A 16,465-nucleotide genomic window follows, 5' to 3' on the forward strand; every position below is an offset into this window, starting at 1 on the left:
AAGTGTCATCAGATGACGAACTTAATTGGAGTTGAATTTTCTAACGCTTTGAATTTTTCTTCCAGTTGCATCTCTTTTGTCCTGCCTGCATCAGCTGCGGAGTGAAAATGTTCGCCTGGAAGAACACGTGAACAATCTCATCGCCCGGCGGGACCATCTCCTGGCAGTAAACGCTCGCTTAGCGATTCCCTTGAACCCGGCTGCAATGGGTGGAGTTGGCTTGGGAGGTGGCGGTGGCGGTGCAGGCAACACTGGGTCTGGAGGTGGTGGTTCCGGTAACACTGGAGGCAGCTCAGGAGGTAGCACCGGAGGGGGCGGGTCTAGTGCAGCAGGATCTCAAGGTTTTTATAGTGCCAATTTCAAGCAAATGAAAACTATTTAAAATAAGCCTCCCCGTTGTTGTGGTTAGGTCAATTCAATAACATGCACGGGAACGGACCTCATGAAGGTGGAGGTGGAAGTTCAACTTCAACTACGACCATTTCTAGTCGGAATAGTCGAATACAACAGCATCAATCGCAAAATCAGCAGCAACAGCAATCACAATCCCACTTTGGCAGTAATACTAGTAGTAGTAATCCGGTACCCCTGGAAAATGGTATCGATTTCCGACATTCGAACTCGAATCATCCCAACACTAACAACTCCTCGATCAGGTAGGAGGCAGCTATGTGGCTATTTTTCTTGACCGAGCTTGGTTCTGTTGTTTTTATGTGCATTGGTTTTCTTATCTATTATTTCTTTATATTTCTATGTTTCCCACACTTATGTGAAGTTAAGGCCAAGGCCGAAACATTTCAAGCTTGTTGAAATATTTCCTTTGAAACTAAAAAGTGATGCCAGATTAGCAAATAGCATGTCAGAAATTCATACACAATATATAATATGAAGAATAATTGTAACAGAATCAAGAATTCAGCACGCAAATATTGTGAGACAAACTTGACAATGGTCAGTTGTGAGGGGTAAGGTTTTGAAAAATAATTTATTTATGTTATTTTATTGAAAATATTCGATCAAAACTTGAGAGATAAAAAACTATATCAGCATCGTTTTACAGACTGCATTGTTGTGCAAATTATGTCAAACAATTTGGTTCAGGTTAGACATCTTGAATTATGCTGAGTTTCGAGAAATCAGGAGTTCAAATATTATTTAGAGGATTTCTTTGAAAAAATCTATCGAAAATTTTTTTTTTCGTCTAACAAACTTATTCAAAAATCCAGAGATAAAACCGTAGCCACTATATCAGCATTGTTGTATGAATTATGACGAACAATTTGGTATAGGTGAGACAGCTTGAATTATGCTGAGTTTCGAGAAATCAGCAGTTCAAATATTATATAGAGGATTTCTTTGAAAAAATCTATCGAAATTTTTTTTTTTCATCGAACACATTTGTTCAAAAATCTAGAGATAAACTCGTAGCCACTATATCAGCATTGTTGTATGAATTATGACGAACAATTTTGTATAGGTGAGACATCTTGAATTATGCTGAGTTTCGAGAAATCAGGAGTTCAAATATTATATAGAGGATTTCTTTGAAAAAATGTATCGAAATTTTTTTTTTTCATCGAACACATTTGTTCAAAAATCCAGAGATAAACTCGTGGCCACTATATCAGCATTGTTGTATGAATTATGACGAACAATTTGGTATAGGTGAGACATCTTGAATTATGCTGAGTTTCGAGAAATCAGGAGTTCAAATATTATATAGAGGATTTCTTTGAAAAAATCTACCGAAATTTTTTTTTTCATCGAACACATTTGTTCAAAAATCCAGAGATAAACTCGTGGCCACTTTATCAGCATTGTTGTATGAGTTATGCCGAACAATTTGGTATAGGTGAGACATCTTGAATTATGCTGAGTTTCGAGAAATCAGGAGTTCAAATATTATATAGAGGATTTCTTTGAAAAAATCTATCGAAATTTTTTTTTTCATCGAACACATTTATTCAAAAATCCAGAGATAAACTCGTAGCCACTATATCAGCATTGTTGTATGAGTTATGACGAACAATTTGGTATAGGTGAGACATCTTGAATTATGCTGAGTTTCGAGAAATCAGGAGTTCAAATATTATATAGAGGATTTCTTTGAAAAAATCTATCAAAATTTTTTTTTTCATCGAACAAATTTCTTCAAAAATCCAGAGATAAACTCGTGGCCACTATATCAGCATTATTGTATGAATTATGACGAACAATTTGGTATAGGTGAGACATCTTGAATTATGCTGAGTTTCGAGAAATCAGGAGTTCAAATATTATTTAGAGGATTTCTTTGAAAAAATTGATCGAAAATTTTTTTTTCGTCTAACAAATTTATTCAAAAATCCAGAGATAAACCCGTAGCCACTATATCAGCATTGTTGTATGAATTATGACGAACAATTTGGTATAGGTGAGACATCTTGAATTATGCTGAGTTTCGAGAAATCAGGAGTTCAAATATTATATAGAGGATTTCTTTGAAAAAATCTATCAAAATTTTTTTTTTCATCGAACAAATTTCTTCAAAAATCCAGAGATAAACTCGTGGCCACTATATCAGCATTATTGTATGAATTATGACGAACAATTTTGTATAGGTGAGACAGCTTGAATTATGCTGAGTTTCGAGAAATCAGGAGTTCAAATATTATATAGAGGATTTCTTTGAAAAAATCTATCGACATTTTTTTTTCATCGAACACATTTGTTCAAAAATCCAGAGATAAACTCGTAGCCACTATATCAGCATTGTTGTATGAATTATGACGAACAATTTGGTATAGGTGAGACAGCTTGAATTATGCTGAGTTTCGAGAAATCAGGAGTTCAAATATTATATAGAGGATTTCTTTGAAAAAATCTATCGAAATTTTTTTTTTCATCGAACACATTTGTTCAAAAATCTAGAGATAAACTCGTAGCCACTATATCAGCATTGTTGTATGAGTTATGCCGAACAATTTGGTATAGGTGAGACATCTTGAATTATGCTGAGTTTCGAGAAATCAGGAGTTCAAATATTATTTAGAGGATTTCTTTGAAAAAATCGATCGAAAATTTTTTTTTCGTCTAACAAATTTATTCAAAAATCCAGAGATAAACCCGTAGCCACTATATCAGCATTGTTGTATGAATTATGACGAACAATTTGGTATAGGTGAGACATCTTGAATTATGCTGAGTTTCGAGAAATCAGGAGTTCAAATATTATATAGAGGATTTCTTTGAAAAAATCTATCGAAATTTTTTTTTTCATCGAACTTATTTGTTCAAAAATCTAGAGATAAACTCGTAGCCACTATATCAGCATTGTTGTATGAATTATGACGAACAATTTTGTATAGGTGAGACAGCTTGAATTATGCTGAGTTTCGAGAAATCAGGAGTTCAAATATTATATAGAGGATTTCTTTGAAAAAATCTATCGAAATTTTTTTTTCATCGAACAAATTTATCCAAAAATCCAGAGATAAACTCGTAGCCACTATATCAGCATTGTTGTATGAGTTATGCCGAACAATTTGGTATAGGTGAGACATCTTGAATTATGCTGAGTTTCGAGAAATCAGCAGTTTAAATATTATATAGAGGATTTCTTTGAAAAAATGTATCGAAATTTTTTTTTTCATCGAACACATTTGTTCAAAAATCCAGAGATAAACTCGTAGCCACTATATCAGCATTGTTGTATGAATTATGACGAACAATTTGGTATAGGTGAGATGTCTTGAATTATGCTGAGTTTCGAGAAATCAGGAGTTCAAATATTATATAGAGGATTTCTTTGAAAAAATCTACCGAAATTTTTTTTTTCATCGAACACATTTGTTCAAAAATCCAGAGATAAACTCGTGGCCACTATATCAGCATTGTTGTATGAGTTATGCCGAACAATTTGGTATAGGTGAGACATCTTGAATTATGCTGAGTTTCGAGAAATCAGGAGTTCAAATATTATATAGAGGATTTCTTTGAAAAAATCTATCGAAATTTTTTTTTTTCATCGAACACATTTGTTCAAAAATCCAGAGATAAACTCGTAGCCACTATATCAGCATTGTTGTATGAGTTATGCCGAACAATTTGGTATAGGTGAGACATCTTGAATTATGCTGAGTTTCGAGAAATCATGAGTTCAAATATTATATAGAGGATTTCTTTGAAAAAATCTATCGAAATTTTTTTTTTTTCATCGAACACATTTGTTCAAAAATCTAGAGATAAACTCGTAGCCACTATATCAGCATTGTTGTATGAATTATGACGAACAATTTGGTAAAGGTGAGACATCTTGAATTATGCTGAGTTTCGAGAAATCAGGAGCTTAGGTTTCTTTGAAAAAAGTCTTTAAAAGTTTTTTTAAACTGTTGAAATAAATTTCTGGCATCACTTTATACTGTTATATCTATACTAGCTGCCTCTGCCGGCTACTAGTACAAGTATTGGAATATGAAATATTTCATACTATAATTCTGCTATACTGAAATCTGTAGTATACACAGAGGCGTTTAATTTAGTCTGCTTTTTTATGTTTTGCTTTTCTTTCAGAAAGGTATAGTTATCGGTCGATTTGGGAGATAATTAATTATGGGTCTTAGATATACTTTTATAGGTACCTATCGAATCAGCTCGACGAGTTCAGACGATGTCAGTGTATTTGCGTGTGTTGGTGTGATTTTTTGTAAACTTTGTCCACTCGTTTCAGCGAACGACCAATTTAGATTATGAAAACTGTAGAGAAAAAGTCATGAGAAGAACAGTTTGGAATTTTGTCCCGCCTAATGGCAGTTGGGGAAGTGATTTAAAATAGGTATTACTACTGAAAGAATGAAAATAAAAAAGAAAATGAAAAAAAAAACAACATAACTTAAACTAATTTTTGAACTTACCGATTCAATACAATAAACTTCAATCAAGTTTGAATATCATTTTCTATGAAACCGTAATTTTTACAAAGTTTTTTTTTATATCATAAAAAAAATCAATTGGGATTTAAATATTTTAAGGCAACTGAAGTTTTAAAAAAATCGTCCGGTCACTACAGTCAATTGTTTCTAATTTTGTAAATTTTGACGAAATGGTCGATTTGGACTTTTTTCAATTTAGTTATTTTGATCAACTTGGTAATTTTTGTCAGCTTTTTTCAATATTATTAAATTTTGAATTTTTTTTTCAGTTTGGACGTTTATCTCAGTTTTATAGATAAAGTCAGTTTTGTAAATTTTGCCATTTTTATCGATTTTGTCAGTATTAAACTTTATAAGAAATACTATCAAATGAAAGTTAAAAAATTATAGACAAATACTTAGATTAATAAGAATAATGATGATGAAATCACACAATTGAATTGAAAAACGATTATATGTCAGTTAATTCATAAGAAAAGAACATTTGGATCGGCAAGTAGAATTGAATGATGCAAAAACTTAAACTCAGCAATATTTAAAATATTTATTTTAGATTTTAGTCTTTAACTTGTCAGGATACATGCTACTGCTAGATGAGTTGATCCCAGTATCACATTATTTTTTCCAATAAGATTCTATTTGTCCTACCCAGCATGAGAGCAGCAGTGGTATCAATTTTTGCAAAAGGGCGTGCGGCCAAGTGTTAAAAAATCGAATTGTAAGCTGGGTGAAAAAGTACCGTTTGAAGACCTACATTTTAAACCTTATTACTTTCAACGTGATTTTCTCGAAACAGCTTTCGCCCTTTACTAAAATGAATCGACATAGAAATCAAAGTTTTTAGCAAACCTTTCAGGGGCAGTCTTACTTAATGTATTCTAGTATACTACTTTAAGATAAAAATAATTTATATTGTACTGCCCAGTTTCGCAAAAACGTGGAAAAAAAGTTTACAAAAAATCACACCAATACACGCAAATACACTGACATCGTCTGAACTCGACGAGCTGATTCGATAGGTACCTACATAAGACCCATAATTAATGATCTCCCAAATCGACCGATAACTATACCTTTCTGAAAAAAAGAGCAAAAAGATGCCTGACCATGTATTTCAAATAATTCAAATACTTCAACCTCTGAAGTAATGGAAAAAACCCGATTTAATACACTTGACAGTGGATTGTAGCCTTTCTTACAGCCTGTAAATTATATTTGGATACACATGACACAAAACAATAAATAAATTAAGGATCTATAAATTCTGAGTTATGATTAAAAAATTTCGAACGGAGTAAATCTTAAATGAGTTTAAGAAATTTATGTATATTCAAAATTGTTTATAGAATAAAAGTATTTTGAAATAATTATCATTAACACATTAATAACATAATTGTAAACTAATTGAATATTTTTGAATGATTGAATTCTGGGATATCTTATATGATCCCGTTTTTCATGATATTATGATCTTATATCTATAAAATGGAAGAGGTCTATGATTGAAGAGTATAATTTTCATTTTTGTCGATTATGTCACTTTGGTCATTTTTTCTTTTTCAATTTTGTAAATTCAGTCTATTTCGTCTATTTCGCCAATTATGTCAATTGAATTAATTTTGATAATTTTGTTCATTTTGCCAATGATTTTAAAAATTCACAATTTCGATAATTTTGTCATTTTTCGTATTTTTCATTTTGTCAATTTTTCATTTTTTTTTGTCGATATTATGAATTTCGTCAAATTTGTCATTTTTGAATATTTTGTCATTTGATTCGTTTATCAAAACTTTGTAAATTTTGTCTGTTGATAATTTGCAGGTTTTGTTTGGAATCAACGGAGTAGAGAGAAAGTATTCAAACTATAGACACATAGATTGATAAAAGAAATGATTATGAAATGAGAAATTGAACTTGGTGAACTTCGGGAATGCTGAAAAACGCTCATATTTGAATTAATTCATAGGAAAACAACATTTGCAACGGCAAGTGGAACTGAATGTGCATAAACTTATACTCGTAAATATTTAATATATTTTTCTTCAAAAAATTTTCAGGATACTACTAGATGAGTTGATCCTAGTATTACATTACTTTTTTCTCTTACCCAGCATGAGAACAGATCGGTATCAATTTCAGGAAAGGGCGAATGCTGTTTCACGAAAAATGCGTCTTAAGTTTGACAGCTCAATAAGCTAGGACTAAGAATGTACTTTTCACCCAGCTAATAACTATATTTGTTTGCATTTAGCGCATACGCCCTTTTGAAAAATCGACCCAAGATGTTAAAAATCACGTTGCATATTCAAAGGCGGTTTTCGCTTCACACCACTCACCATGAGCTTTTAGCGACGCTTGTGTGTATATTTATTTCGCCTTTAGTTATGCATGTAATAAGATTCTTAAAGACCGTTCTAAAACAGGTAATCGCCCAAGTTTATTCAACTATGACAAGATTGACAACTTTTTCCTTTTCAAAAATAAATAAATTTCCATTTATTTATTTTTGAAAAAGAAAAAAATGACCAAAGCGACAAAATCGACAAAAATTAAAACTATACTCTTCATTTTTAGACCTCTTCTATTTTATAGATAAGATCATAATGTCACAGAAACGGAAACATACAAGATATTCCAGAATTCAATCATTCAAATTCAGTACCGTTCATAATTGTATAGAAAAGAAGCACGCGCACCGTCACTTCGACTTCGAAAATCCAGAAATTTTTACCCTGATGGTGTTTTTTGATCAAATTTTCTGCGTGAGATAGATTAACTATTACACTATAATAACACAAAATTTGAGCTTTCTAAAGTTTGTTTGGCCTAAGATATAGTCATTCTACGAAAATCTGACTTATTGGACTTTTATCATTGAAACTGCAATATCTCAGAAACTACGCTACGCTTTCTATTGAAATTTTGCAGAGTGATTGATGAAGTATAAAGTTAGCATGTCTGAAATTTATGAAAAGTTCTCGCGATGGGGTAAAAAGTTACGCGAGGTACATTATTTCAGGTATGAAACTTTTTTTTTATATATATTTATTATAGACATTTTACCACGGTTGTGGCTTTCGTGTCTCTAGGCATGAAACTAAAAATGCGATTTCTATAGAATTTTGGACGATTCCTGAGAACAATATTATTTCAATCTACAAATCTGTCAAAAAAGACTGAAAAACGCAAAAAAGAAAAGAAAAAAAAGTTGAAGAGGTTGTAATCATGCTACAACCGTGTAGTGAGCGTAGAATTACGATAACTCTCTATGGTTAACTTATTCCTGTATTAATTACATAAACAAAAAAATTGCAGTATAAAGAAATGCTTAGCACTAATGTCAAAATGACATCATCATTGCATGTCATTTCAAACCGTGATGGCAGCAAGCTTGAATGTCATTTCAAAATGTCACGAAAACATGTCCTTTCAAAATTTCATGACATGTTCTGTCAAAATTTCAAGACAAAATGTTATGTCAAATTGTCTTGCCAAAATGTCATGTCTACATTCAATGTCATGTCGACATGCAATGCCATGTCAAAATTGTATGTCATAATATCATGTCAACATGTCATTTAAACTTGGCATGTCTAGTGAACCTGTATATAAGAGAAGTGACATCTGAAACACAAAATTCCAATCGAGCAAAAGAACTGTCAAAATCGATTCCAATCGATCCGAGCATTTTGTCGCAGAGCTTTTACCTTTCTTATTGAAAACTCAACCAAGGAAGGTATTGTGATTGTTGTTATAGTTCAAACAGATAATTTTTTAGCTAGTCATATGAATTTATGATACGGTGCAATTTGTTTCAATGCTTTGGTGAATCGTGTTTCTAGTTAGAAAACTAACTGATTATTAACGAAATTCAAGTCATTCATACCGTTTATCGCGATCCTTCGGGCATCGATTTCAATGTTGTTTGTTGGATTGAAGGAGCGTTCACTTTAGAGCTTGAACATTGAGCCAGAAAACAGTGCTGGGGATTTTTTTGTCCAAGATTTCGGCGATGTTGCCACATATTTTATTTTAAGAGGGATCAGATGTCGCTTCTCTTATATGGAGGTTCACTAGGCATGTCATGTGAAGATCTCATGAAGATGTCATGCCAACATCTCATATCAAAATGTTATATCAAAATGTCATGTCAAAATGTCATGTCAAAATGTCATGCCAACATGTCATGCCAAAATGTCATGTCAAAATGTCATATCAAAATGTCATATCAAAATGTCATATCAAAATGTCATGTCAAAATGTCATGTCAAAATGTCATGTCAAAATGTCATGTCAAAATGTCATGTCAAAATGTCATGTCAAAATGTCATGTCAAAATGTCATGCCAACATGTCGTGCCAACATGTCATGTCAAAATGTCATGTCAAAATGTCATATCAAAATGTCATGTCAAAATGTCATATCAAAATGTCATGTCAAAATGTCATATCAAAATGTCATGTCAAAATGTCATGTCAAAATGTCATGCCAACATGTCATGTCAAAATGTCATGTCAAAATGTCATGTCAAAATGTCATATCAAAATGTCATGTCAAAATATCATGTCAAAATGTCAAATATCATATCAAAATGTCATGTCAAAATGTCATGTCAAAATGTCATGCCAACATGTCATGCCAAAATGTCATGTCAAAATGTCATATCAAAATGTCATATCAAAATGTCATGTCAAAATGTCATGTCGAAATGTCATGTCAAAATGTCATGTCAAAATGTCATGTCAAAATATCATGTCAAAATGTCATGTCAAAATGTCATGTCAACATGTCATGTCAAAATGTCATGCCAACATGTCATGCCAAAATGTCATATCAAAATGTCATATCAAAATGTCATGTCAAAATGTCATGTCAAAATGTCATGTCAAAATGTCATGTCAAAATGTCATGCCAACATGTCATGTCAAAATGTCATGTCAAAATATCATGTCAAAATATCATGTCAAAATGTCATGTCAAAATGTCATGCCAACATGTCATGTCAAAATGTCATGCCAACATGTCATGTCAAAATGTCATGTCCAAATGTCATGTCAAAATGTCATATCAAAATATCATGTCAAAATGTCATGTCAAAATGTCATGTCAAAATGTCATATCAAAATGTCATGTCAAAATGTCATGCCAACATGTCATGTCAAAATGTCATATCAAAATGTCATATCAAAATGTCATGTCAAAATGTCATGTCAAAATGTCATGTCAAAATGTCATGTCAAAATGTCATGTCAACATGTCATGCCAACATGTCATGCCAAAATGTCATGCCAACATGTCATGTCAAAATGTCATGTCAAAATGTCAGGTCAAAATGTCATGTCAAAATGTCATGTCAAAATGTCATGTCAAAATGTCATGCCAACATGTCATGCCAACATGTCATGCCAACATGTCATGTCAAAATGTCATGTCAAAATGTCATGTCAAAATATCATGTCAAAATATCATGTCAAAATGTCATGTCAAAATGTCATGTCAAAATATCATGTCAAAATATCATGTCAAAATGTCATGTCAAAATGTCATGTCAAAATGTCATATCAAAATGTCATGTCAAAATGTCATATCAAAATGTCATATCAAAATGTCATGTCAAAATGTCATGTCAAAATGTCATGTCAAAATGTCATGTCAAAATATCATGTCAAAATGTCATGTCAAAATATCATGTCAAAATGTCATGTCAAAATGTCATGTCAAAATGTCATGTCGAAATGTCATGTCAAAATGTCATGTCAAAATGTCATGTCAAAATGTCATGTCAAAATATCATGTCAAAATGTCATGTCAAAATGTCATGTCAAAATGTCATGCCAACACGTCATGCCAACATGTCATGCCAACATGTCATGTCAAAATGTCATTAACTCCGCTGATTATCCTCCGCTGCTAGTCGCCACCACCGCTGCTAGTCGCCAGCACCGCTAAATCGCCATGTCTGCTGCTGAACCATCCTTCTGCTTCGCTGGCTTCCACTAAACTAACTGCAAAACGATATCTGCGTTGGATTACCACTGGTGGGGTCCAAACGCAGATCGAATTGCAGGAGAACTGTACACGACGACGAGCAAAAAGAAACTGAAACCGAGCCGCTGGCGCCCCGTTGTTTTTATACTTTTCGTATACATGGAAAATCAAAACTCATCAAGAGGCGGGGCATCCGTGTTTTCTTTCTTTTTCTCTTTTTTTGTTTTGGCTTGGTGATGACGTCATAATCCTTTAGATAGGATGTCTTTGAAAGAGGAGTTTTTCGTGACGCGAGATTCGATCGCAAATTTCAATTTGCCCCCCTATAGTGTTGCCGTAAGACGTAATTCTACGTCAAAATGGAATCGATGATCCATTTGTGTTTTTTAAAATCAGTCTCACGATATTGAATTGAGTTTTTGATTGAAATAGATTTACTGGTAGTTGAACATAAAATATGATTTTCCTATGGAAACATTCGTCCATAATTCTATAGAAATCGCATTTTTAGGTTCGTGCCAGAAATATTGTCCCTCGCGTAACTTTTGACCCCATCGCTAGAACTTTTTGAAAATTTTAGACATGCTAACTCTATACTTCATCAATCACTCTGCAAAATTTCAAAAGAAAGCGTATCGTAGTTTTTGAGATATTGCAGTTTGAATGGTAAAAGTCCAAAAAATCCGATTTTCGTACAACGACTGTATCTTAGGCCACACAACTTTAAAAATTTCAAATTTTGTGATATAACAGTGTGATAATTGATATATCTTACGCAGAAAATTTGATCAAAAAATATCATCAGAGTAAAGGGTTATGGATGTTCAAAGTCGAAGTGACATTGCGCGTGCTTCCAATTTCTATACAATTATGAACGGTACTGTATATTCAATTAGTTTACAATTATGTTATTATGTATGTGAAAATTATAACTATTTCAGAATACTTTTATCCTATAAAAAATTTTGAATCTTAATTTCTTAAATTCTTTTAGGATTTACTACGTTCGAAATACTTTAATCATTACTCAGAATTTATAAATTTATCATTTATTTATTGTTTTGTGTCATGTGTATCCAAATATAATATAAGAAATTATCCAAAGGTCTAAAAATGAAGAGTTAAATTTTAATTTTTGTCGATTTTGTCGCTTTGGTCATTTTTTCTTTTTCAAAAATAAATAAATGGAAATTTATTTATTTTTGAAAAAGAAAAAGTTGTCAATCTTGTCATAGTTGAATAAACTTAGGCGATTAATTTAATCTTCAAATTCAATTACCTGTTTTAGAACGGTCTTTAAGAATCTTATTACATGCATAACTAAATAAACGAAATAAATACACACACAAGCGTTGCTTAAAACTCGTGGTGAGTGGTGTGAAGAGAAAACCGCCTTTGAATATGCAACGTGATTTTTAACATCTCGGATCGATTTTTCAAAAGGGCGTATGCGCTAAATGCAAACAAATATAGTTATTAGCTGGGTGAAAAGTACATTCTTAGACCTAGCTTATTGAGCTGTCAAACTTAAGACGCAATTTTCGCGAAACAGCATTCGCCCTTTCCTAAAATTGATACGGATCTGTTCTCATGCTGGGTAAGGGAAAAAAGTAATGTGATACTAGGATCAACTCATCTAGTAGTATCCTGACATTTTTTTTGAAGAAAAATATATTAAATATTTACGAGTATAAGTTTATGCACATTCAGTTCCACTTGCCGTTGCAAATGTTGTTTTCCTATGAATTAATTCAAATATCATAATGTCATAGAAACGGGATCATACAAGATATTCCAGAATTCAATCATTCAAAAATATTCAATTAGTTTACAATTATGTTACACAGCAAGAAAAAATCGTGTAATTTTAGATTGAAAACGATGCACGAAAACGGAACATCGTTTTTGATATAAAATTACATCATAGTTACATGAAGGCGTGTAAATTTAGATAAAAAACGATGCACGAAGCGAGAATAGCTTTTTGTCGTGTAAAAATACACAGCGATGTAAAATTTTAGATTTTAATTCAGGATATTTCCAGTTTTCATGAAATATTCAGATATTATGAGTATCTAGGAAAGAAAAAAAAATACATTGTTTACAATTATGAAACATTTATTTAGGCAAGTTGAACCTTTCTGGTCTTGGAAACCACAATTAAAAAAAAATTATTAAAAAAAAATCTGTTCAACCGCAAAGAAAATTCAGTTTCGGACAGCCACATGTCACTGTCACTGTGTTTTTCTCACAAATGCCTCAGATGGTCCAGGCAAATTCTTCTTAAGGCAATCATAATCCGGATCCCTGCCACTGCCAGATCTGCCGTGCCTAAAATCGAGCAAGTACTGATTAATTTTAATAACATCATTCGTTTTTTAATTTTCTTTATTAATCTACCACTTTCAGAAAATTATAGATGCTCCATGGAGCTGGGTCTTGGAATGAAGATACTCGGCTTCCGACTAATGACTTGACTGGCAAATGGCACAGACAAACAATAACATTCAGTATTAAACCCAACAGATATAACTTTACACTGTTGGTGATATAAATTTCATTGGACGCTTGATTTTTACATCACGGAATGTAAAATTATAGCAAAACAATTTATTTCTATTCGCTTTTTAAAAAAGATTAAAATTACATCAAAAGAAGTTGAAAATTACATCTTTTTTCAATTACACTTGTGAAAAAATAGATCGACCGTGTTTTAGATTCCGTATACTTTTAGAAATTTTTTACTGTGTATTATTTATATGTAAATTATGATTATTTCAAAATACTGTTATCCTATGAAAATTTTTGAATCTTAATTTCTTAAATTCATTTAGGATTTACTACGTTCGAAATTCTTTGATCATAACTCAGAATTTATAAATCTATTATTTATTTATTTATTATTTTGTGCCATGTGTATCCAAATATACATAATTTATAGACTATAAGAAAGGCTACAATCCACTGTTAAGTGTATCAAATCGGGTTTTTAAAAATTATAATCTTAATTTTTAAACCTCTTCTATTTTTTTGATATAAATCATAATATCATTGAAACGGGATCATACAAGATATTCCAGGACTCAATCATTAAAAAATTTTCAATAAGTTTACAATAATGTTATTTATGTGAAAATTATAATTATTTAAAAAAAAACCTGTTTGAATCTTAAATTCTTTTATTCATTAGGGATTTACTACGTTCAAAGTACTTTAATCTTAACTCTGAATTTATAAAACTATCATTAATTTATTAGTTTGTGCCATGTGTATCCAAATATAATTTATAGACTGTAAGAAAGGCTACAATCCACTGTTAAGTGTTTTAAATCGGGTTTTATAAATGAAATTTATGAACCTTCAGTATTCATAAAAAAAAGATTTCATATATTGATATTAATTTAATGTCAACCAACAATAAAGAACAGATTAACTTAATCTTAAGTTTCTTCTCAACTAGCATTTTTGTCCATTCTTAGATTCTTTTTTTTTCAGTTTAATTTACAATCAAATGATGAATTAATACACAAATTAAAGATTGTTTTATTTCCAATACTGTTTCTTAAAGCTCCAGTAGTAAGCGTTTGAAAGAAAGTATTATCCTCCACAGAGCTATATACACAGCAAATTTTTTTTTGCCGGAAACCAGCAAAATTTTGCTGGTTTTTGTCCCGCTGACTTTCCAGCAAAATTTCCAGCAATTTCAATTGCTGGAAAAAACAGCAAACGTTAATGCTGGTTTCCAGCAATTCAAATTGCTGGAAAATCAGCAATCCAGATTGCTGGAAACCAGCTATTTCTTTCAACACAACCGGCAGTATTTAGTATGAAATTTATATTTCAATTCAAAATTACAGTTTAATATTGGTTGTGCATATAATAAGCAATAAAAACAATTATTTTCTCCCATTTTCAATAAGGGATTTATTTATTAAAAAAAAAAACAACTTTCTAAAACCGGCTCTGGGGTGGCCTCTTTGTGCCGCAGTGTTGATCATCCGTCACCTGTAAAAATAGTTTTTATTAGTATCTTATATGGAATATCTACCTGTACAATAAAAACTTACCCTTGACTTGATGCCTGGTTGCTAGAATATAGAGGACAATAAAATAATTATATTAATTTAACCTAAATTCGTAAAATAGAATCTCACCTTACTTCAGCGTACGAAACAAAAACAAACTCCAAATTGACAACTCAATTGCTGATTTTCCAGCAAACTAGATCAATTGCTGGAAATTCCAGCAATTTGAAAACCGATTGCTGATTTTTCAGCAAAAATGACAAGCACATAACCGAATGCTGAAAAATCCAGCAATTCGAAAATCGATTGCTGGTTTCCAGCAAAAATTTGGATTGCTGAACGTTTCCAGCAATTTTTTTTTGCTGGAAATCGAGGCAAAAATTTACAGTGTAGATTATAGCCTTGGGCGAAGCATCGATGCAACCATCGCTTACGTTCCATGCGATGTGAGAGTCTAGTCGCACTCCTTGATGCAGATGTACATGTAATGAATCTTAAGCGGGCCACAGACTACACAACAGTTGTACAAATGCGATGAAATTCGATGAAATTTGGTCGCTGTGAGCACGATTTGTATCGTGTATGGCACTTCTCGAATGAGCGCCCAAACGGTTGGAGTAAAATCGGTCGGGATCGAAATATTTTGTACAACACATTCTCCCAGCCGGGGTGGAGATGGTTTTTTTTGTTGCTGTTGCTGTTTTCGCCAGCAATCGTTTGTGTTCGCGTGAAATATGCTGTATCGTGTGTGGGCAAGCATAGAATCAAACAATCGTCGTGGAATCATCGAATTGGCACAAGCCGTTTGTGTAGTATATGGCCCGCTTTAAATCCATATGTTTGGAAAACTGGTTCTGAACAGAACGATTTATGTTTTGGAGCCGCGACTCCAAATTTTTGCTACCGGTTCGGTTAATGCTGAACCGGTTACAAAATTTAATATTTTCAAATTAATCTCCTACCACCTTCCTCCTGCTCGTTTTTGTCGTTAGATGACATCATGAGTGGGAGTGGAGGTAGTAAATTTTACCACACCATTTTAACACAGCGAGCGTGCCCATCGTGTAAATGACGTCATGTATAATTTGACGTCATATATACACTGTAAATTTTTGCCTCGATTTCCAGCAAAAAAAAAATGCTGGAAACGTTCAGCAATCCAAATTTTTGCTGGAAACCAGCACTCGGTTTTCGAATTGCTGGATTTTTCAGCATTCGGTTATGTGCTTATCATTTTTGCTGAAAAATCAGCAATCGGTTTTCAAATTGCTGGACTTTCCAGCAATTGATCTAGTTTGCTGGAAAATCAGCAATCGAGTTGTCAATTTGGAGTTTGTTTTTGTTTCGTACGCTGAAGTAAGGTGAGATTCTATTTTACGAATTAAGGTTAAATTAATATAATTATTTTATTTTCCTCTATATTCTAGCAACCAGGCATCAAGTCAAGGGTAAGTTTTTATTGTACAGGTATATATTCCATAGAAGATACTCATCAAAACTATTTTTACAGGTGGCGGATGATCAACATTTTTGCACAAAGCG

General features: G+C 32.3%; 1 protein-coding gene across 10 annotated transcripts in view; it reads left to right on the top strand.

Annotated features, from left to right (window-relative positions):
- LOC129758646 (protein AF-10) overlaps positions 1–16,465 on the top strand; it is a 55,127-nt gene that overhangs the window by 26,703 nt on the left and 11,959 nt on the right. For 9 of the 10 annotated variants that reach the window (XM_055756198.1, XM_055756206.1, XM_055756207.1 and 6 more), the window contains exons 11-12: positions 66–341; positions 389–656. In XM_055756198.1, the coding sequence (XP_055612173.1) occupies positions 66–341; positions 389–656 (544 nt within the window). The remainder of the gene's footprint in view (positions 1–65; positions 342–388; positions 657–16,465) is intronic. The other variant, XM_055756203.1, reaches the window with a different exon arrangement.

This window comes from Uranotaenia lowii, chromosome 3 (assembly GCF_029784155.1).
Source record: "Uranotaenia lowii strain MFRU-FL chromosome 3, ASM2978415v1, whole genome shotgun sequence".
In the NCBI taxonomy this organism is placed as follows: Eukaryota; Metazoa; Arthropoda; class Insecta; order Diptera; family Culicidae; genus Uranotaenia; species Uranotaenia lowii.